The sequence below is a fragment of the Ostrinia furnacalis genome, unplaced genomic scaffold (genome assembly GCF_004193835.3).
Source record: "Ostrinia furnacalis isolate ACB-3 unplaced genomic scaffold, ASM419383v2 OfSCF5073, whole genome shotgun sequence".
Classification (NCBI taxonomy): Eukaryota; Metazoa; Arthropoda; class Insecta; order Lepidoptera; family Crambidae; genus Ostrinia; species Ostrinia furnacalis.
Genome location: NW_021135312.1, coordinates 224,758 through 244,732, shown reverse-complemented (window position 1 = coordinate 244,732; position 19,975 = coordinate 224,758). Strand labels below are relative to the sequence as shown.

Here is a 19,975-nt window from a genome sequence, read left to right as displayed (position 1 = left end):
CTTAGCGAATTTGATCGATGCGAGGCATTACAAAATCGCTACGTCAGCAAACACCGCAGCAAATTCCGACATGTCGATCTCTGAAAATGGGATAGCCTCGTCGAAACTATTTGTATTCCACAAGACGACTTGTTTAGCAAATTATGCGGGAGTCAATTTTGTGCCTGACAGTACCGAAGCCGTACGCACCTCGCAGCAGGCCTGGCTCACTCCGCGCGGTACATCCGATAATTACCTACAGCGAAGCGCCCCGCCGGCGGGTATTATATCAGTCGAGTGTCACGCGCGCGCCCGTCGGGACTTGATGTTTTGCCTTTAATAAATAATTTCTTTTGAATACAATTTATGATGTTTTAAGAATTTTATCGTTAAAATATTAACTATTACCTTTCCGTGTAGGTAAATGAAACGGAAGAGTAACATCGATACACCAAATTACGACAAGCTAGTTCTTTTACCATAATGCATAGGTACCCCAACAATATTCAGTAAAAAATAAATTTTTGCCAAAGTACCGCGAGTAACATTAGATAAAGTTTGTGCAAAGCCAAATACAAATATGATTTTCGGGTGTAGCCGTTTCGTGTTTGCGTAGTAAGTAGGTAGGTATGATGACGTCATTCTATCTTCTGTGATAGTAGGTATGTTTAATTTATTTGTCTTATGTTAAAATAGGTATGAATGAAGACATTTTATTAAAATAAGTACTTTTTATCCTAAGTAGGTAAATATTTAAAATGTTATTTTTACAAAGGTAAAATAACACTAATACTTACCTACATACGTACCTCATTACAAATACCTAAGTAGATTAATTCTATTTTTTCACTAGACAGCATAGCAACCCTAGCAGCGTAAGAAGAGTTCAGAGGCACGCGATAGAAAGAGACAAAACTTGTAGGTGAATAAAATTGTAGGTACGTAGTGCTGTGCGAACTGAATTCCACTGTATCGCGTCGTAGCAAGACTCGCATTTATTTAAATCGTCTTGCGGAGTAATCCTTCTGTACCTGTACTATTACTTATTCTGTGCTCGCAGTACAATCACGTAGTGACTCACTCGACTACGTGAACTATCGATCTTGTCGCGTAAATTACGAGATTTCGAGACTGAGTTCGAACGCCATCTTCCTTTTAAAGACCTGTTGAACTTACGAATTGGCAAAGGTGCCCGCGACCTTCTTTTGTTTCACTTGTTCAATCCTTTTGGTGTAGTAGTCGGCCGTTTGGTGTAGTGCTTCGAAACGGACTACTATTCCGGAGGTAGCGGGTTCGATTCCCGCACAGTACAAACATTTGTGTGCATGAACATATTTGTTTGTATTGGACTGGGTGTTTTCTATGTATAATAAGTATGTATTTACAAAAAAAGTATTTAAGTATGTTTATATCCGTTGTCTAGTACCCATAGTACAAGCTTTGCTTAGTTTGGGACTAGAAGCGCAGTGTAAAATGTTTAAGGTTTTTTTTTTTTTTTTTTTTTTTTTNTTTATTTATTTTTGTACGATGGCCTAGATCCTTAAGCCTTAAGTTTGACTCGTCGTCGTCTAATTTTAGACTTTCATTCATGATACGCATTGGAACGATGTGTAACTTATGATTAATTATAATACTCGTAATGCTTAACTTAGGTAATATACAATAACATGCAATAAATAATTTGAATTTGAATTAGGTATACATTAAAAAATAGGATACTTTACCTTGCTAACAAATCTGTAAGATCAGCAATTAGATATAAATCGTTTAATTCTTTAATTTGTTGGTGGCGCCAGCTCACATCTTTATTAGTACGAAGTACACATTTGTATTGTTTTACCGTAACTTTTTCTTTGCTTACCAAACCAACACAATTCTCAAGATGATTAAGTTATGCACACTTTTTTGCGGAGTCTAATTCTTTTTAAATCTTATTTTGTTAATGATATATTGCCCGTCCAATAACTTTTTATGGCCTTTAGACATGAATGGAGTAGTAGCCAAGCGGAACAATTATCTTCCATTCTACATTCTATCTGTTATGGGTTTCCACGCGAGATACATTAAATCTGATCGGCTAATTATCAATTTCATTCTTCTCAGTGGTTTGTTGTCCATTCCATGTAACCTCAACTTTACGATCTAAGTAATAAAACTTATATTTCTTGTTCTTGATCTGTTTTTTGTTGGAGCTCATGTGTTTATTCCCTGCACGCTTTTGAATATTCAAATTTGACTAAGGGCAGGAAGTGAGACCAATCTATAATCAATGCTCGATTGAACTTCACTAGGTGTGCTTTCATACAGGGTTTTCAAGAAATGTAAAACTCTGTTTCTTAATTTTTCCAAAAAATTTTTAGATGGCTTTGAGTTTAAGATTCTTATGTCATCGTCTACGAAATACTGAACTGATTAGTCACCGACCCTACCTAGTCTTTGTCTGTAACAGCTCTAGTTTTTATTTTTCCCCCATATCGATGTCGAAGACCCTACTTAATAGCATATTGAGCATAGTGATTAATTTCTATCGGTTCCCCTTAGGCTGTAATCATTCGGAACCTAATGTTAACATATGATGGTGCTCCCAAATTCCAACGATGCCATTACGTCATGGAATTTTCGAGATTTATAGCTCTACTTTTGAGACTACGTGCTTTTTGTTTTTAGTGCCTCGTCCTTGGGAGTTTATGTCTTCGAGCTTAGTGTTGTCGGACTTGAGTTGTGACATTGAAGGCGATATAAGTTGACTAGAAAACACATTACATAAAACTTTGTTCTTTTATTCTATTCTCAAACATAAAACAGCAAAACAAAATTGCTAGCTAAATCTGAATGATTTATTAACAGCTTATTATTTTTAACAGCAGCTACCTTAATGAATACTGTAAAAGTTTTCACTAATCAATGGCGACATTAATCTTCGATCCTCTCACCCCTTATTGCCTCAAATTGAATAAAATTAGCTGAATAATTAGGTGCTTCCTCTTCCTGTAATTTAATTACTACTGGTTATGTAACTTGATTAAAGCCTGTAACGCTGTTAACACCCTGTATTAAGGCGGTATTAGGCAATTCGTTAAAAAGGGAACATTCCACCGAAATATCTCGTGAAGTAATCTAAATTTGATTAGTTTGTGTAAAGTTTTGTAAATCGGTTAATTTTAGATCCCAAGAGGTCCCAAATCCCAATCCCGAAAGTATTTTGCGGTAGCCGAAAGTAAGTAGGTACTATTTAATTCGGTTTATTTGTATATCACAAAAAAAAACAATTTTTTAATTTAATAGCAAAAAAGTAATCCCTGTTTTTGGTTTTTGGTGATGTTCTTTGCCAGTTGATGGACACATTTCATAACCATTCAAGAAACAAGGCACAGACATTTACAAAATAAATAATGAAAGAATAGCATCTACACATTGTGTGTGGGTGGGTTTTTCTTCTAATTTTGGACGTGTATTGTCTAAAAGATTTCGGACTTAGACCCTTCGCCCTCCAGTGCCCTCGATCAATCGGGCTCAAACAATTCATTACTCACATCACGTTTTATTCGGTCGACTTACTTGAAATTCCTATAGTGAACCGGCATTTTAAATGAACTCAGAATTAGCCTTCTGCAGTGTATCACACACTTAAATTGATACGTTTGTTGAATCAGTAATTTAGAACTGAATCTTTGAAATAATACAGGATTGGATAAGAAAAGTGAATTTAATAATGAAGGATTGGACGGAACGATTGGGAATTCAGAGAATGTCTCACAAATTGGATTGATATTGTCTATTTCGATTTTATTCAAAGAGACAGACGTTTTATTAGGAGAGTCACCACTGCATATTAAGCCTTAAACTGTGGCATCTTATGTCAATTGTAATAGGGAATATTTTACAACAAAAGTGTGGATGAAGTCTACGCTGTTGCTGTGCCAATGAGATTCTGTACGACTGCCATAAAAACTGTCTTCCCTAGTCTACGTCCTAAGGGAATCTACCTCATTAGTTGTTTTATTATTTAATAAATTACGTAGTTCCAACGGATATTGAATATGAATTATGTATTAATAACTTCATTCAATAATTAACATCTTCAAGTAGAGTTACAAATTCCGTCCGTGAGGCCAAATCTTCTATCAAACTAAGACAACTAAGTTCATAATTCTATTCAATTCTTGTTTAATAAATTTTTATGTCAGAATCTCGGGGTTGTGAGAATCTTAATTCCAAGTTCCAACCACAAGACTTCTTCTTTACTCATATCACAAGACCTCTGAGGCGCCACACATTTGATCCATTATAAGACACTCCATCCCAATCAGTTACAATCCACCGAACACAAATCCCATTAATTGCCGTTTTTCAGTCTGGTTACATCTGGCTGTGTATTGAACGAATAAATGAACGAACGAACACGTTGCGGACGATATGTCCGTCACGTACAGAGGTTGGTTCGCCTCTAATGAGCCGATTGAGCGCGTTAATAATGAGCGGATTCGGCAACAGATTTGCTATGTTGACCATAGGCAGGCCTGGCTCACTCCGCGCGGTACATCCGATAATTACCTACAGTGAAGCGCCCCGCCGGCGGGTATTATATCAGTCGAGTGTCACGCGCGCGCCCGTCAGGACGCTGGCGTGCGTTGTAGTATGATTATAATTCTATGATCGAAGTATTATTTAAAAATGGACATAAAGAGAAAGAAATATTGTGCGGCGTTCGGGTGTTTAAATTCGAAAAGAAATCTACCGGATTTATTTTTTTTTTCGCTTCCCAAAGATGCTGAAAGGTATGTTGGCCATGTAGGTAATCAATAATTCTTAGGATAGTATAGGAACCTAACCTACCATGACTACTGCTCAGAATGCGTTCGTTCGTTTCAGCCAAATGACGTCCACTGCTGGACAAAGGCATCTCCCAAGGTTTTCCATAATGAATGCGTACTTACCTACATTAGATTAATTATTTTTTCACTAGACAGCAACCCTAACAGCGTAAGAAGAGTTCAGAGGCACGCGATAGAAAGAGACAAAACTTGTAGGTGAATAAAATTGTAGGTACGTAGTGCTGTGCGAGCTGAATTCCACTGTATCGCGTCGTAGCAAGACTCGCATTTATTTAAATCGTCTTGCGGAGTAATCCTTCTGTACCTGTACTATTACTTATTCTGTGCCATAGGGTTGCTATTGGAAGAAAGATTCGAACATTAATTGTTGTTTTTTTAATGGTTTTCATTCTCTTTCTTCGCTATCATCAAGCCAAGACCATCTCTCTCTAATAACAACCAAAAGAAAATAAAATTCTTAGCCTACACTCTCAAGTTTTCCTCAACTTTGCATTGGCCAGACGGGTTGGGGAGGCCTGATGTAACACATGTTTGTGCCTTAGTCGCGTTTTACGACATCCACGCGAAAAGTGGCGGTGGTCCCATTATGCTATTACACTACAACTGCAACAGCTACTTATGTAAAACAGATTGATGACAGGCGTGAATGCTTGTCGTAACGGACATAATAACTATTTTCTTATTTCGTGATTTGTGACTTCTGTGGCATAAGGAGAACATGTTTGTCTATGTATATTTGATTCTAGAACTTTGTTTTTTAATTGTTATCTGGTTTCTTTAATTTCAAAGTTTCATTGGTTTTATTTATAAGTTTAGTGTCTGGTTGCTGAAGACATTTTTCCAATTCTGCAAGATCTATCGTTGTAAAAGACGTTTGCTATCGCTCATAAAAATTGTTTTACCCTTAACACACTGACTTCTTTTTACGAGATGCTGTACGGATGAAGGCAGAAGCTAAACAGTGTGGCATCTGAAAGATTCCGTAGGTGCAGTTTTGTAATAAAAATCTAGTCGAACTGGATGTGTTAGCGACTGTACGCCCACACTTTTTGTATTGGACCTCCAGATCAGAGTATTCTGACACATCCCTAGCTGATTCACTGATTCGCATAATCCGTTTATTCTAGTAATAATATTTCCAATAACTTAATTGAGGATTGCAGTCGATACCCAGAATTTATTTAAACCAACGCTATGTTATTGTAACAGATGCCCAGTCCATTGTTTGTTGTAATTTGATACTACAGTTCCCAGGGGAATCGTGATTCGTTGAAATATTTGTATTTCCTATATCATATTAAATTCTGTTATGCGGCATTATCAATGCAACTGGTTTGTATTTCTGATTTGTTTCATGTTGATACGTCACTTAATCTAATGAAATGTAGATAATTTATATCATCATTATAGTATTTTGGAACTGCAGGCAGAACAAAGATACCTTCTATACCAATAGTATTAAATACAGGAGATTTAGTTACTTAATTTTACTACACTTACACAGCTTCAATAAGATTTCCATTTGATTGTATTTCTTCTTCTAACCAAATAACTTAATCTGATGTTTATGGAATTCAAATTGAAGTCTGACATAAGCTTAGGGTTTTAAGTGGTCAAAGCATAGTTTAGAATACGTAATTTTGTAGTAGGTACCTACTTGTAATAAATACGTCTGACCAGAATTAAATTAAAATCACTTGGTATTCCATCTCAATCGTACTCATTTTATAGCATTTTCGTTAAAGTTAGACCCAATATAGTGTTGTCAGTTGTCACTTTTAGTCCTCATTTTGCTGACTTGCAAGAAAGGCAAGTTGTAAACTGGTAATTCTGCCTGCACAACTTCTTCTTCTTGTTATTCTTCCCCCAATACCATATCAGTTAGATTGAGGGTTCGTTTGTAATCCCCTGGATTTTTGTGAAGCCATCATTAGTTTAGTTGTCACATTTTATCATTATCATATGTGTTGCTACACAAAATAAACACACAGCAAATGTCATAAAAAATATAAAATTAAGTTTGGTTAGGTTCAAAATGCGTGTAAAAATTTGTCTTTCAACATTTTCGCACGTAATTTTTTTTTATCAGCAAGCAATATCATGAAAAATCATCATAATAAGGTAGACAAAAAATGACATTGTTTAATTGCCTATTCCCTAATTATCCGTTAAACAATAAACTTAACGCAATAGGCAATCGAAGTGTAAAAATACTTTTCCTTGATAAATTCTAATTGGCTTGCTAGAACCTTTTTTCCTCTGTCATATTTAATTCAAATCCTAAAAAAGGTTGATTGTTTCCTATCCGGACTGTACAAGCATTAAATGCAGGTGTCCTCTGCACCTTGCAGCATGAATTACCCAACACACCTTATGCCATGAAGACGCCTGCGCATTGTGCGATGACCTGCCTTCATTAACATTTACTTTGGTGGACTGCGAATCGTATTAACGATGGAATTCACGGCCAGTTGTTTTGTTCAGGCAGGTTGCATTTATAGAAATAGAAGTACACATTTCTAATAATTGTGTGTGCTTAACTTCCCTTCTATGATCTGAGTATAACATCTTCGATAGCTCTCGAAGGAATCTTATCGCTAATTAGAATTTGTAGTAACTAAATTTCCATTAGAGATTTCAACGTGTTGTTCTCCCAAGTCCAATTTATCTTTTAATCTTTTGCCCTATAGTTTAGGGGTAATTTTATCAGATAGCAGATAAGCATAGATAGATTACAATTACATAATTATTTGCTTTTGGGACACACCATGCATGGTCAAAATGGATGTCATGTTGATTTTTCCCGAAATTACAAAGTTTTAACTGTTTCGATTCTTGGCTATGTTTCTCTTTAATTTCTTTGCAACAATGGTGTCTCCTATAAGAAGACTGCTTGCATTGAGGATAGTTTGGTAATTGCCTATTAATTCCTGCCTTGAAAAGGCCCATTAGGCGCTTGTCATACAAGAAATAATCGATTAGCAACAATCAGTAAGCGATATTTTAACTAGCATTCAACAACGAATAACGTCGTAGATAAATGATAAGCTGTATTTCATTTAACTTTTGATAATAGTCGTTTCAAAGATTTATTTTGTTTTGTTCACAATGCGGATGCAATAACGACCTTGGTCTATTGAGATTTAGCTTCTTTTTGCCTGATTGAATTTTGATATTATTAAAAGAAAACTAGCAACCATAGATTAAATTGCTGCTGCGTAGATCCTAAATATTATCCTAATTGATTATTAAACTACATCGTCGTATTTTTATTTCACTAACGACATGCAAAATTCGTCCGCGATGAATAAATTTCACACGTGAATTTCTTTATGCATGGTCATGTTTTGCTGTATTTTATTTGTATGAACTTGACATTTGACACTTGGTTGAATTTTAATATGACTGCGACTGGTAAATACCACTCCTGTAAGCAAAATTGCCTAACTATGCAGGTAGGTACTATTAAGAATAGAAATATGGATCTAGATTCTAAAGTAATCAATCAGACATACGTATTATAAGTTAAATAAATTGCTATAGCACAGAAAAAAATGATTGAAACCACAGACTCTACATTGTTGAATAAATTCTTATTAGAGCAGGTATAAAATCCTCTGTTTCTTAGAACGTTAATAAAGACGTACGTATGAAGCATAGCTACATAACTACTGTACCAAGGCTTCGCGATTCCCACAGAGATTACAATCAATACACCTACAAAGATGATGTGCAAAGGAATTTTATCGTGTTACGCAAACCATTCGCCAAAATCTGGTCCCTTTCGCGTTGGGCTTTTATCACAAAGTGTTATGGGTCAAAATTGTGTGACAGACATTGATCTAGGTAAGCCCGGCGTTTAACATGGTGCCCATTGTGTTTCGATTCTCATGCGCCAGCCATCAAGTTGATTCTCAAAACTTATTCTTTTGTGTGAACGAAGAAAGAATTTTAATGCTTCCGTCTGAACTTGAAGATCACACAATGGTGGTGCTTATGTAACGTTATAGTAAATGCCTTTGGTTAGGTTTCCGAGCATGCGCAAGTGATCTAGTTTGCATGATATTTGCGATTCAGCGTCCACACGCCGGTGTTGCTACCGATTCAGACTCGTAATGAAGGTTGGATAGGTTTTAGGAAATGAATATACCAGATCAATAGACATGGATCTTTCTATACCTTGCGAATTTCATTGTTAAGGCGATTACTCAGATCTATGATCTGAGGGGCAAACGAACATGTGAACATCAAGTTTCTTCAACCCGTCTGGACTGTCGAGTACTTCAGTAGACCCAATCTTCCGTTTTTCTCTGGAAAATTGTGTCTGCCTTCGGCAGTAGAGACTCTTTAGTAACGGTGATGAAATGATGAATGGTGTATCATTTCATCACCGTTTGATGATGATGATGATTATGTACGAGTACCTATATCATAATCACCAGTTATCTTCATTACCTCAGATCATAGAAGGGAATAGATGTGAAACGGGGGCGTGGCGCGTGTCTCCGCGATATGCCCAGAAACGAACATCGGCCGCGTAGCTAGGTTAGTCGCGATTCAGTCGTACTAAGGAAATGTTCTCCGATATTTTGGATAATGCGTCGTTACGTGCAATAAAACAAGTGAAACGAACGAACTACAGGAACAATGGAGTCATTTACTACATGTAAGTATTGCAAATCCATTGGTATTTTGCTTATAAATAAAAAAAACTAAACATTTTTACGAACGTATTCAGTGCCGTAACAGTTACTGCGATATCGAAATCAGTGGTGATAAAAATTCTAACACACTTGTACATTGACGATTTAGTTAGCAACCACTTTATGTCGTGCTCAACTACTGCGCAATGTATTTAATTTCTTCCGATATCCACTGTCGTGTGAAAATACACAGTACGGCCGCATGTGCCGGTCGTAACATAGTGCCGTGCTCGTGTTCTAATGCGGTTTCCTATTATCGATAAATAGAAGTAAATTATAATTTTCCATTTTGTAATTTTAAATAAAAAAATGATGTGTTACTTGCGATTATAAGATTTTACAAAAAAAATAATAACAGTAGAAGTAATTAGTAACTGTCAACTATGTAATTACTATAAGAGCTAGTTGAAAGCCTAATATAGGCATTATTTTGGTAAACATATGCGGTACGCAGATCGCCATAATTAAAAAGTAAATGCGTGATAGTAGCTATTATTAACGTATAATAATAAAAAGGTTTTCATACATAAGCATTTTGTGAAACCAGTTTCGAGCCTTGCCCCTAGCGATTTAAAGTATCGATATCTTGTCGACTCCATTTTATCTTTGTTCTCTCACTAGCGTTTTCTATGTGTGCGTCACGTCACGCGGCCATTGATTGGCCATAATTCACGCCTTCTGGCCAATCACAGCACTTTTAAGACGGTTGCACATGTTGTCGTAGACTCTCAGTCGCTTTGTTTTTACACAGTTGAATGTGTGTGTGGGAGCTGTGGTGGGGGAAATGTGGGGACACTGGTTCTCGTTGTAGTTACGCGCGACTTCATATCTATTCTCTTTCTATGATCTGAGTTCATTACCAAATGATGAGCTATAATCTGAGAAGTGATATCTATCCAAGCCACAGCCTATGGTGTTGCCTGCTAATCGATTAACTAATACTCACTCCGTGTTAATTAATATCATTGATTAGCTGTCATTGCATCTATGTGATAATATAATTGCCGTGAAATAAGAGTAGGAGTGCAGGTGCGGTTTTGTTCCCTAGTCGATGAAGTACCTGATGTCGTGCCCTGAGTGCCCAAGCAACTGCACTCAGGAGGATTGGAAGAGTGCTGCTGACAACGCCACTCTTGTGGCGGAGTTTTGGGCTGACACTGTAGGTTTGTTGTCGACACGAAAAGAAGAAGAAGAAGAGTAGGAGAAATCCTAGGAATATAAAATTGCACTGTGGAAGCTAATTCCGAAATTGATTGAACATTTTGATATCTGACTTTTTCTATTTTGTTTTATAAACTCCGGCATTTACTCGTAGGTGTCTAGAAATATTAATTACGTCAAAATACATCAAAACCAGTTACAAAATAAAGGTGAAACAGACGTTCGAGATTAGTGGTGCAAATTGGGGTCGGGTGTCCCTTTATAAGGGCCCTGTTTTTATAGATGACCGCGGCCGATTACTGAGTTACCAGATACGACCCGGGGCGACCTCGGATCAGATGTTCTGGAGATTTGACCCAAAAAGAAAGGTTCTTACCTTGTTTTTTCGTAAGCATCAAACTTCGACATCCTTAATTATAATTTGCTCCAATGAATTTGAGATTAAAGGGAGGTTTTAGCTTTACAGACGAGAATAGTTAAAAATCTAACCAATCAATCTTATACAAGCTTTTGTCGGATCCTCCTAACATGTGTCCCGTAGTCCTTTTGTACATTTAACAATATCCTGTTCGTCCTTGCCTGGATATTGACGACTAACCAGCAACAAAGGGCAGAGATAAATTCTTGCCATCTGACATTTGGTGTACGTAACCCCCTATCATACAGGCCAGGTGCCGTGGCACGTGCGGGCGACATCTGTCGGGCAAAAAATAATATTATTATTTATCTTTATTGCACACCTCTTGCAAGACATCTGCTATTCTATTTTAACGCGATCATCTGTCGACTCGATGCCGTATTTCGACTTACTCCAGAATAGCACCCTAATGTGATGAAATAAGGTCAGCATTCGTTCGCATTAGTCTTTCTTCGGAAATAAAAAGGTATTTTACTTTTTTCGGGGGTTGATCGCGTCTATTGAAAGGTTAAGTTCCGTGTGTTTTCCGATCTATTGCGGCTGTATATCCAGAGGTTTAGAGGTATCTTTTGTTTATCTCCTACATTATATCGCTAAATCTTTTCTGGAGGTAAGAATTTATCTTTTGTCGGGTATTGTTAAGACGAGCACGGGGATATGGACACGATGATATCGTTTCTTTTCTGTGGCAATTGCAATTGGTAAGGTTTGGAATTTTTCAGTTCAGGCGATGGTTAATAATGGTTTTGTTAATTACAAATCAATTAGGTACCTATGTTTTAATTCATTTAAACAGGAAGACTAAAATTTAAATTTTCAACTACCTATTTGCATTCTTTAACAAATATTCTACTTAGGCACTTCATTTTGAAAGTGTAGACGCAACCTCCGTGCTCCGGTTTTGATATGCGAAATCAAAATAGCTGCGCGATGGTGTGTGACGAAAAACAACTGACGACCGTGAATGATCGAATGCTTTTTTAGTTTTTTTACAATATTTTAACGACCGCGAGGTGCGCTGGCACAAAAACAAAAGACTGTGCTGCGGCGGCAACAAGAAATAGTGGTGGTAATTTTTTCGATGACGTTAAAAATTGATTTTTTTCAGGACTGTCACGGACCGGAGTTCGATGACCTGGCGGTTGCTGACGACGTGCAAAATTACGAGCTGATATCGGGGTACCAGAATGACACGCACACCACCGTCGAATTTAGGAGGCAGCTGGATACGTGTGATAAGCAAGACTTCGTTATTGGCGTAAGTGATTTTTTACTGAACTGTTTTTTTTCCTCGTCCTCCTATCTAAGTCGGTTATTATTATAATCTTTATTGTGGTCATTTTATAATTATGTTTATTATTTAGAGATTCTCAGTGCATTACTTCCATTTCACCCAGTGGACACGAGAAAAGAGTCATGTTTTATCCAGCATTTTTATGAAAGAAGAAAAAGACTGAGCAACTGTATTAATCTTTTTCATTTCTCATTTGTTTTTATAGGAATTATGCAATGCACGGCATGTGCAATGTGCATTGCCATTTTCAAGTAAATTTAAACCGTTATTATTGTTGAAACAATCTTTTTTACTTCTCACTTATTTTACAGGAAGACACAGTGCAAGTGCTCTGGGCGCTAGGTCCCGAGGGTTCGGATGGGGAGCTCCCCAAACATGTGAAGAGTGGATCCAGGCCATTGCGTCTGCTGCAGCCAGTGGCCAAACCTCAAGTACCTCTTATGAACTGGGACGTGAGGCTGAACAATGTAAGTTTCTTAACATGATTTTTTTTTATGTGACAGGAGGCAAACGAGCAGACGGATCACCTGATGATAGCAGTAAGAGTTGGGGTATCGTATTTGCGTTCACCTTTTGGTATCACTGTCTTAGCCACTGGTGAGTGACTGGACCTTACTCTACAGTGGCTCCAACTGGTAAGGGCAAATATGGTAGCTCAGATTACCTCTTAAGTATTATTAGGACATCACACTGTTGGTAAGGTAGTAGCAGGAAGGCGCTGGACGCAGGCCGCTACCAACCGGGCAACATGGAAAGCATTGGGGGAGGCCTTTGTTCAGCAGTGGACGTCCTATGGCTATGATGATGATGATGATGAGGCAAGGATTAAAATTCTGTATCCATCAGAACCAAAGTAATTGATTAAATTAATAGTTATTTTCCAACGATAGAGATTGAGTGCTTTTTGAGCTTTCGATTTGAATTGTCGAGTTTTTTGTTCAGTGAGTGTAAAATGGACCTACAAATTAAAGATGTAACAGTATAAATTACAATTTTGCGATTACCAGCAGTAGTATCATCACGTTATCCAAATGCGCTGCATTATGCCAAGTTAGATAAGCGTAAATAAGCCAGCTTTCAACAAATCATTGTTTGCGTGTGTTTTCCACTGCCTAGCCAGTGCCTTCCAATCTGCACCGAATATTTATTGAACTTCATTTAAACTATCATTTATACATATAAATACAGATGACGGCATATCAAGCTCTACATATACTATAGTGGCCTCTTATGTCCTTATTAACAGAGGCGATTTTGCAACAGAAATATGTAGACTGATGTTCTATCATTTTTGTACCATTTTGAAATATTTTGTGTGCCAAAAGCAATTTCTATTCTAATCTATTTTACGGGTTTCATACCCTCTAGATGAGAAACTTGCTGAGTTTTATATGATTCAGGAGATGAGAAATCTAGCCATATCATCAACACGTTAAAACCTGGTTGATACTTACAGTCGCAAACAGAAACAAATACATTGTTGTCTTCGTTCAGATATAACCCTTTATCAGCCAGTATAAAACAAATAAATAAATAGTCATAACTTTTGAACTTTTGTGTCATCCATATACAATTCTAAATACGGTGGCAAGGCAACAGAAAAATGTGTTTCTCTCTCGTTATGTGCAATAAAGGTTGGAAACCACTGACCTAGCTAATCCAAATTACCCCGCTCCCGTTTGCGACTTGCGAGCTATATGCATAAATTACAATTAGTTGAGTGCACCTTGTTACATCCAGGTGCACCAATATTGTCGCACCGCCTGCACTAGCGACATGTTTTCTTACTTAGCTGTAACATTAATTATAATTAAGTTTTACTATGGCAATCTGAAATGTAACATTGGATCTTAAAAGGATTTTTATGCGGGGCCATTGATAAACTATTCTTTATGCTTGGGCTAACTTTAAACTAAACAAAGGAAATATCAAAATCGATAGCTAGGGCGGTACAGAGTAACAAGTTACTTAAGTTACATGGAGTAAACATTATCATGTATGAATGTGGATCGTTGGAGTACATTGCTTTAAGAGTTTTTCGATTAGGCCTCTTTCCTAACACTAGCCATTTATAGAAATATAGGTACAATTAATTAGTGTAACTTTTCTTTATTTCCAGCTAACGATACCCCACGTAATGGCCACTTTATTCTGGTGCAAGATCTTCAAAGCTCCTGACTTACCTAAAAAGCATCACATCGTCGGCTATCAACCGATCATAGACAGCAGACCGATCAGAGACAAACAGCCGGTCATAGAGAAGGATAGTCTATCGCCTGTACACCATATGGTGCTATATGAGTGCGCGGAGGACCCTGATAAGCAGCTATGGAACGACTGGGCGGAAAGTGATGGTTTCTTCGGGCCGAACAGACCTAGTCAGTGGGCGACCTGCGTGACGCCTATAGCGGCTTGGGCTATTGGATCTAAAGGTGAGTTTGCGAACTATAAAGCAGCTTAAAGCTGTTAGACTAAGAGCTACTGAACGCCAGACCTACGTTATTTTATAAAGGCTGAAAGTTTGTCAGCGCATGCTCCCAACATAGCTAAGAACCATGGCCAAACATGAAGTTTGGGTCATGGTGGCTTTGGCAGACAGACGGTACTAAAGGTGTGTAAAATACCAACTTAATTACGTCAAAGTATAAAGGCTGATTTTTTGATATTTCCTTCAAAATGTTATTAGAAATGACGTCAGTCATTGACAGACACCTACCATGGTGGCAGACCTTAGCCAGACACCTCAAAGTTCATGAAAATGTAGTCCTACTTACGCCATACTATAAAAGCTGATAGTTACATAAAATATTTAAACTATCATTTGATGAAAATCCCTCATCAGCCAGACACTTCTGATGGTTCCTTCGCCTTGCCAGACAGCTTTTAGGGTGGCTGAAAGTGCGAACGCGTGGCACTATAAATATTGTTTTTTGTACTTTTTCTTAAGTTATTCAAGTATTTGAGTCTGTAAATCATCATCTCATGTTGATGAGCTGATGATGGAAGGTAAGTACAACTCCTTAAGGCTTAGGAGTTGGAGGACAATTCCTTAACCAGTATATATCTGGGGGCACGGCAGTGCCCCCACCAAGTCGAGCAAAAAAGCGGCACGGCCGTACCATCCTTTTCTCGAAGCAATTCAGGCCATTTTCGACTGCCTGTAACTTCGTTGTGGATAAAACTAGAAGGCTGAATTTTCATTAGCTATGCAGGCATTGTAAAGACACGGTATATTTAAAATTTCATTCAATTTGAACCAGTAGTTTAAGAATTATAACGGGTCAAAGTTACTTAATTTTGTCACTCACTGACTGCTGCCAAACTTTCAGCCTTTACAAAATAACGTAGGTCTGGCGTTCACTAGCTCTTAGTCTATGTACAATATGGATAATAGTAGTTTAACTGTTCTTGTGGAAATGGTAGTGCGAGTAGACACACCGTTCCCTTGTGTACCCTTTCAACAATCATGGGACTTAAATTGATATTGCGGGGCATAATTAACACTTATAAAAATTAACTGTTTGCAACGCGCGCTTGTAGGAAGTGTGTAACTACTGTTCAATGATCTTTTACGCATCATCTTTAGAGGAGAGCTACTCATTTTCAGCTATGGACGTATTTTGACTAAAATTATGATGATGAAATTTAATGATGGATCATCGTGGATAGATAGCTATAACTGTTGTATTCACAATCACACAAATATTGTATTGTCAATTATTGAGCTCACACTTGTAGTATACCTCATTAACTGCTTACCGGAATATAAACCCAAATTACCGAAATCAACTACCAAGCTGTCTATTATCACCGCAGCAGATTCCTCGCATTCCAGTGTAATAATTCCAAACAATACCGCGATTCCAGGGGAGTATTTGCCGGAGAACGTCGGCATACCGGTTGGAGAGAGGAGCGGGGTGTCTTACTATATGCTGGAGGTACACTACGACAACCAGGCGTTACATGAAGGTGAGTGAAGGCATTGAGATGTTATTTTTTAAGAATATTAGCAAACCTATTTATAAAAGCGAAAGGTCACTGATTGACTGACTCACTCACTCATCATGAAATCTCAGAAACTACAAGTGCTAGGAATCTCAAATTTTGCACGGGGGTTCCTTTTAGAACGTAGGTGCTCACTAAGACGCGATTTTGCAATATTCAACCCCTAAGGCGGTAAAACGGGATCCACGCGTACGAAGTTGCGGGCGACCGTTAGTTACTAATAATCCCGTTAACCCCTCGTGGTAAGTTAAATACTTATGCTTGTGTTACGAATGGGCTCACCACAATAGTCGAGCGGCAGCGGGAATCGAACCCAAAATTTCTCAGATCACGAGCCGGCCAGTCCGACAACTTCACCGTTCGGCGATCGTCGCTTCAAAGTAGCTTATGGCCAGTTAGAATGGAATTTAAAGTTACTGAATGAATTTGACTAAAAATCCATATTTAATGTATGAGAATTAGAGCAAAAAATTAAGCCCCAAAATTCGTCGATTTTTCGAGTGGTGCTCAGCTACTTGGATTTCGTTCCAGCCGAATGACGTCCATTGTTGGACAAAGGTCTCCTCCAAGGTTTTCCACAATGAACGGTCCTGCGCTGCCCGCGCATCCAGGCTCTTCCCGCGACCTTCACCAGATCGTCGGTCCACCTAGGCCTGCCCACGCTACGTCTTCCAGCCCGATTGGATTTACACTACCCTAACTAGTCAAAAGCCCTTAACTACATCATGCCTTGCGATTTACTATAGAATAGTTAAATTAGCGTTCATTACGACTGAGCTGTATCTGGCTAAAAACAGTAAAATGTTATAGTTTGTAAAAAACAAAATGGCAACCACAATACGGCTGTCTTGCTAAGTGGACACAAATTGTACCAACTGCTACATCCACGAATAAAAATGCCATAAACTTTTAGACCGTCGTAAACAGTAAACATGGTTTATACGATCTACAGTTTATTTGTTCGACTAATCCTCTTTTGGCGCATCCAGATACAATGTTTCCGATTTAATAGTACTACCAGAGTAAATATAGTGACGGCCGTTTGGTGTAGTGGTTCAGAACGGACTACTATGCCGAGAGGTCCCGGGTTCGATTCCCGGCCGGGCAGAAATTGAAATGATGAATTTTAATTTCTGTGACGGGTCTGGGTGTGACTATGTATAATATGTATGTATTTAAAAAAAAAAGTATATAAGTAGTATATCCGTTAAGCTAGCACCCATAACACAAGCATTAAGTTGCTTACTTTGGGGCTAGCTGGCGCTGTGTGAAATTGTCCAAAGATTATTATTATTATTATTATTATTAAATACAAATGAGTAGGTCAACTTCATAGAAACGCACCGAGCGAAAATTTAGCAGGGATTAGCGGGGAGCCAAGCGATAAATTGTGGTTTTGGATGGGGCTTCATTACCAAATGCAGAAATCATCCGGTCAACACACTGTGTTTGTGTTAAACCACTCCGAAAGTCATAATAAATCATCGCTCTTGAATTTTCTCGAGTCAATTCCATTTTCTCAACGACTAAACAAGTTTGACTAGACCTTGTGATACGACCGAGAATCTTTTTTTAAATAAATAAATGGTATACGATTTTTAAAACCCTGGAGTTTGCAATTAAATAGATTTTAATATGACTGGAACAGTGGAAATATTCCATTCCCGATACTTTTAGTGCAGCCCTCGTATGAAGATGACCTACTCATTTGTATTTACTCTGGTACTACTTTATGTGCCACCGAAGCGTAGAATAACTTTACTGTCAAAGTAAGCTATCATAAAGATTATTCTATGCCTTGGAGGGAAGGGCCTTCTTGTATGACACTCAATAAACACATGTTTGTATTCTTGGATCTATGTATTTTCCTCCTTGTATTCCAGTATTTTAAGTGTATTTTATTAGTATTTTCTCCAAGACCAAGATTAACACAGTTAAACATACATGATGAACAATATCCATGATGGACCAATTAAAATTCCCACGTGTAGAAATTAATTTGGTGGTGTACCCAGTAGTACCTACATACACCTCTATGTTGTATCACAGTAATTTATTGAACAATCATACATCTAACACGCAGGTGTTGGTTGGTCAATGAGAATTTCAATAGCATATTAAAATTTTTATGTTCCACTTTATTTAGAGCATTGGTTCCCAAACTTATTTGAGACGCGCCCTCTTTCGACCATACAAAAAATTCCGCGCCCCCCCTCCTCCAGTCAAGATTATTTATTGGTCGTATCGAGCAGTCTGGAATGCATTCTCTCAGCGGTTGCAGGTTTTTTTATACTAAAGTACACAGATGGCCCGCGCCCCCCTTTGAAGGTTATTGCGCCTCCACTTTGGGAACCAATGATTTAGTTATAGTATCTTTAATTGAACATTTTCTTGTCTAGTGCTATTTATTAACAAGTAACCTTTCCCTCCAGTGCTCGACAGCTCAGGCATCCGAGTTTACTATACACCGGTTATACGCGAGCACGATGCGGCGCTGTTAGGCGCCGGTATAGGGGTGTCGGCGCTGCACGTCATCCCGCCCAAGCAGCGCCAGTACCGCACCGTCGGCATCTGCAGCCCGGAGTGCACTGAGAGCGTAAGTAACACACATCTATCTAAATATATAAAAGGAGAAACTGACTGACTGACTGACAGATCAACGCACAGCCTAAACGGCTAAACGTAGGCACTTGAAATTTGGAAGGGACGTAGTCTAGGTACCGTAGAGGTGCACTAAGAAAGGAATTCCCGAAATTCCCATGGGAACGGGAATTAGCGGAAAAATCCTTTTGTATGAACAATCTAAACCGCTTAAGTTAGATGCTTGAAATTTGGTGTGCAGGTACCTTAGTAAACTTAAAGCTTAGGTACAACAGGATATCGTAAAATTCCCACGGGAACGGGAGTTAGCGGGAAAAAACATTTGTATGAAAAAATCTAAACCGCGTAAGATAGATGAAGACGGGTAAAACGGGATCCACGCGTACGAAGTCGCGGGCGGCTGCTAGTTATGTATTATGTAGTATATGACGCGGCGCTGCTAGGCGCCGGTATAGGGGTGTCGGCGCGGCACATCATCCCTCCCAAGCAGCGCGCCAGTACCGTCCGGAGTGCACTGAGAGCGTGAGTAACAAACATACACGACATTATGTATTATGTAGTACACGATGCGGCGCTGCTAGGCGCCGGTATAGGGGTGTCGGCGCTGCACGTCATCCCGCCCAAGCAGCGCCGGNTCAGGGTTACCATTTTATAAGATCTCCTCACTATTGAGGGTAACAAAGTAACATTAATAATCTAGCCATTAATTACATTTATTACCTATACGAGAAAGTAAAGCAACATGCGGTTTTATTTTAATTTGTAAAATATTTGTAACAGTTTGTTCTAAATTTAGTTTTACAACAGTATTGCTGTTTCAGCTGTGACTGTGAAGCTTTGGGAAAATAAATAAATAGAAAAAATATTAACATAAATATTTATTTAAGTTTTTATGTTCATTATCATAATATGCCAATTTAAGTTACACTGTGTGACAAGTCTTTGACACTAAACAAACTCTTCAGCTTAACGTAAGTGG

The 19,975-nt window shown here is 38.2% G+C and overlaps 1 protein-coding gene across 1 annotated transcript in view; it reads left to right on the top strand.

The window, feature by feature from the left end:
• LOC114360513 (MOXD1 homolog 1) overlaps positions 1–19,975 on the top strand; it is a 67,738-nt gene that overhangs the window by 40,446 nt on the left and 7,317 nt on the right. Inside the window, exons 3-7 of the mRNA XM_028315242.1 lie at positions 12,205–12,354; positions 12,702–12,857; positions 14,510–14,822; positions 16,258–16,359; positions 18,828–18,991. Coding sequence (XP_028171043.1) covers positions 12,205–12,354; positions 12,702–12,857; positions 14,510–14,822; positions 16,258–16,359; positions 18,828–18,991 — 885 coding nt within the window. The remainder of the gene's footprint in view (positions 1–12,204; positions 12,355–12,701; positions 12,858–14,509; positions 14,823–16,257; positions 16,360–18,827; positions 18,992–19,975) is intronic.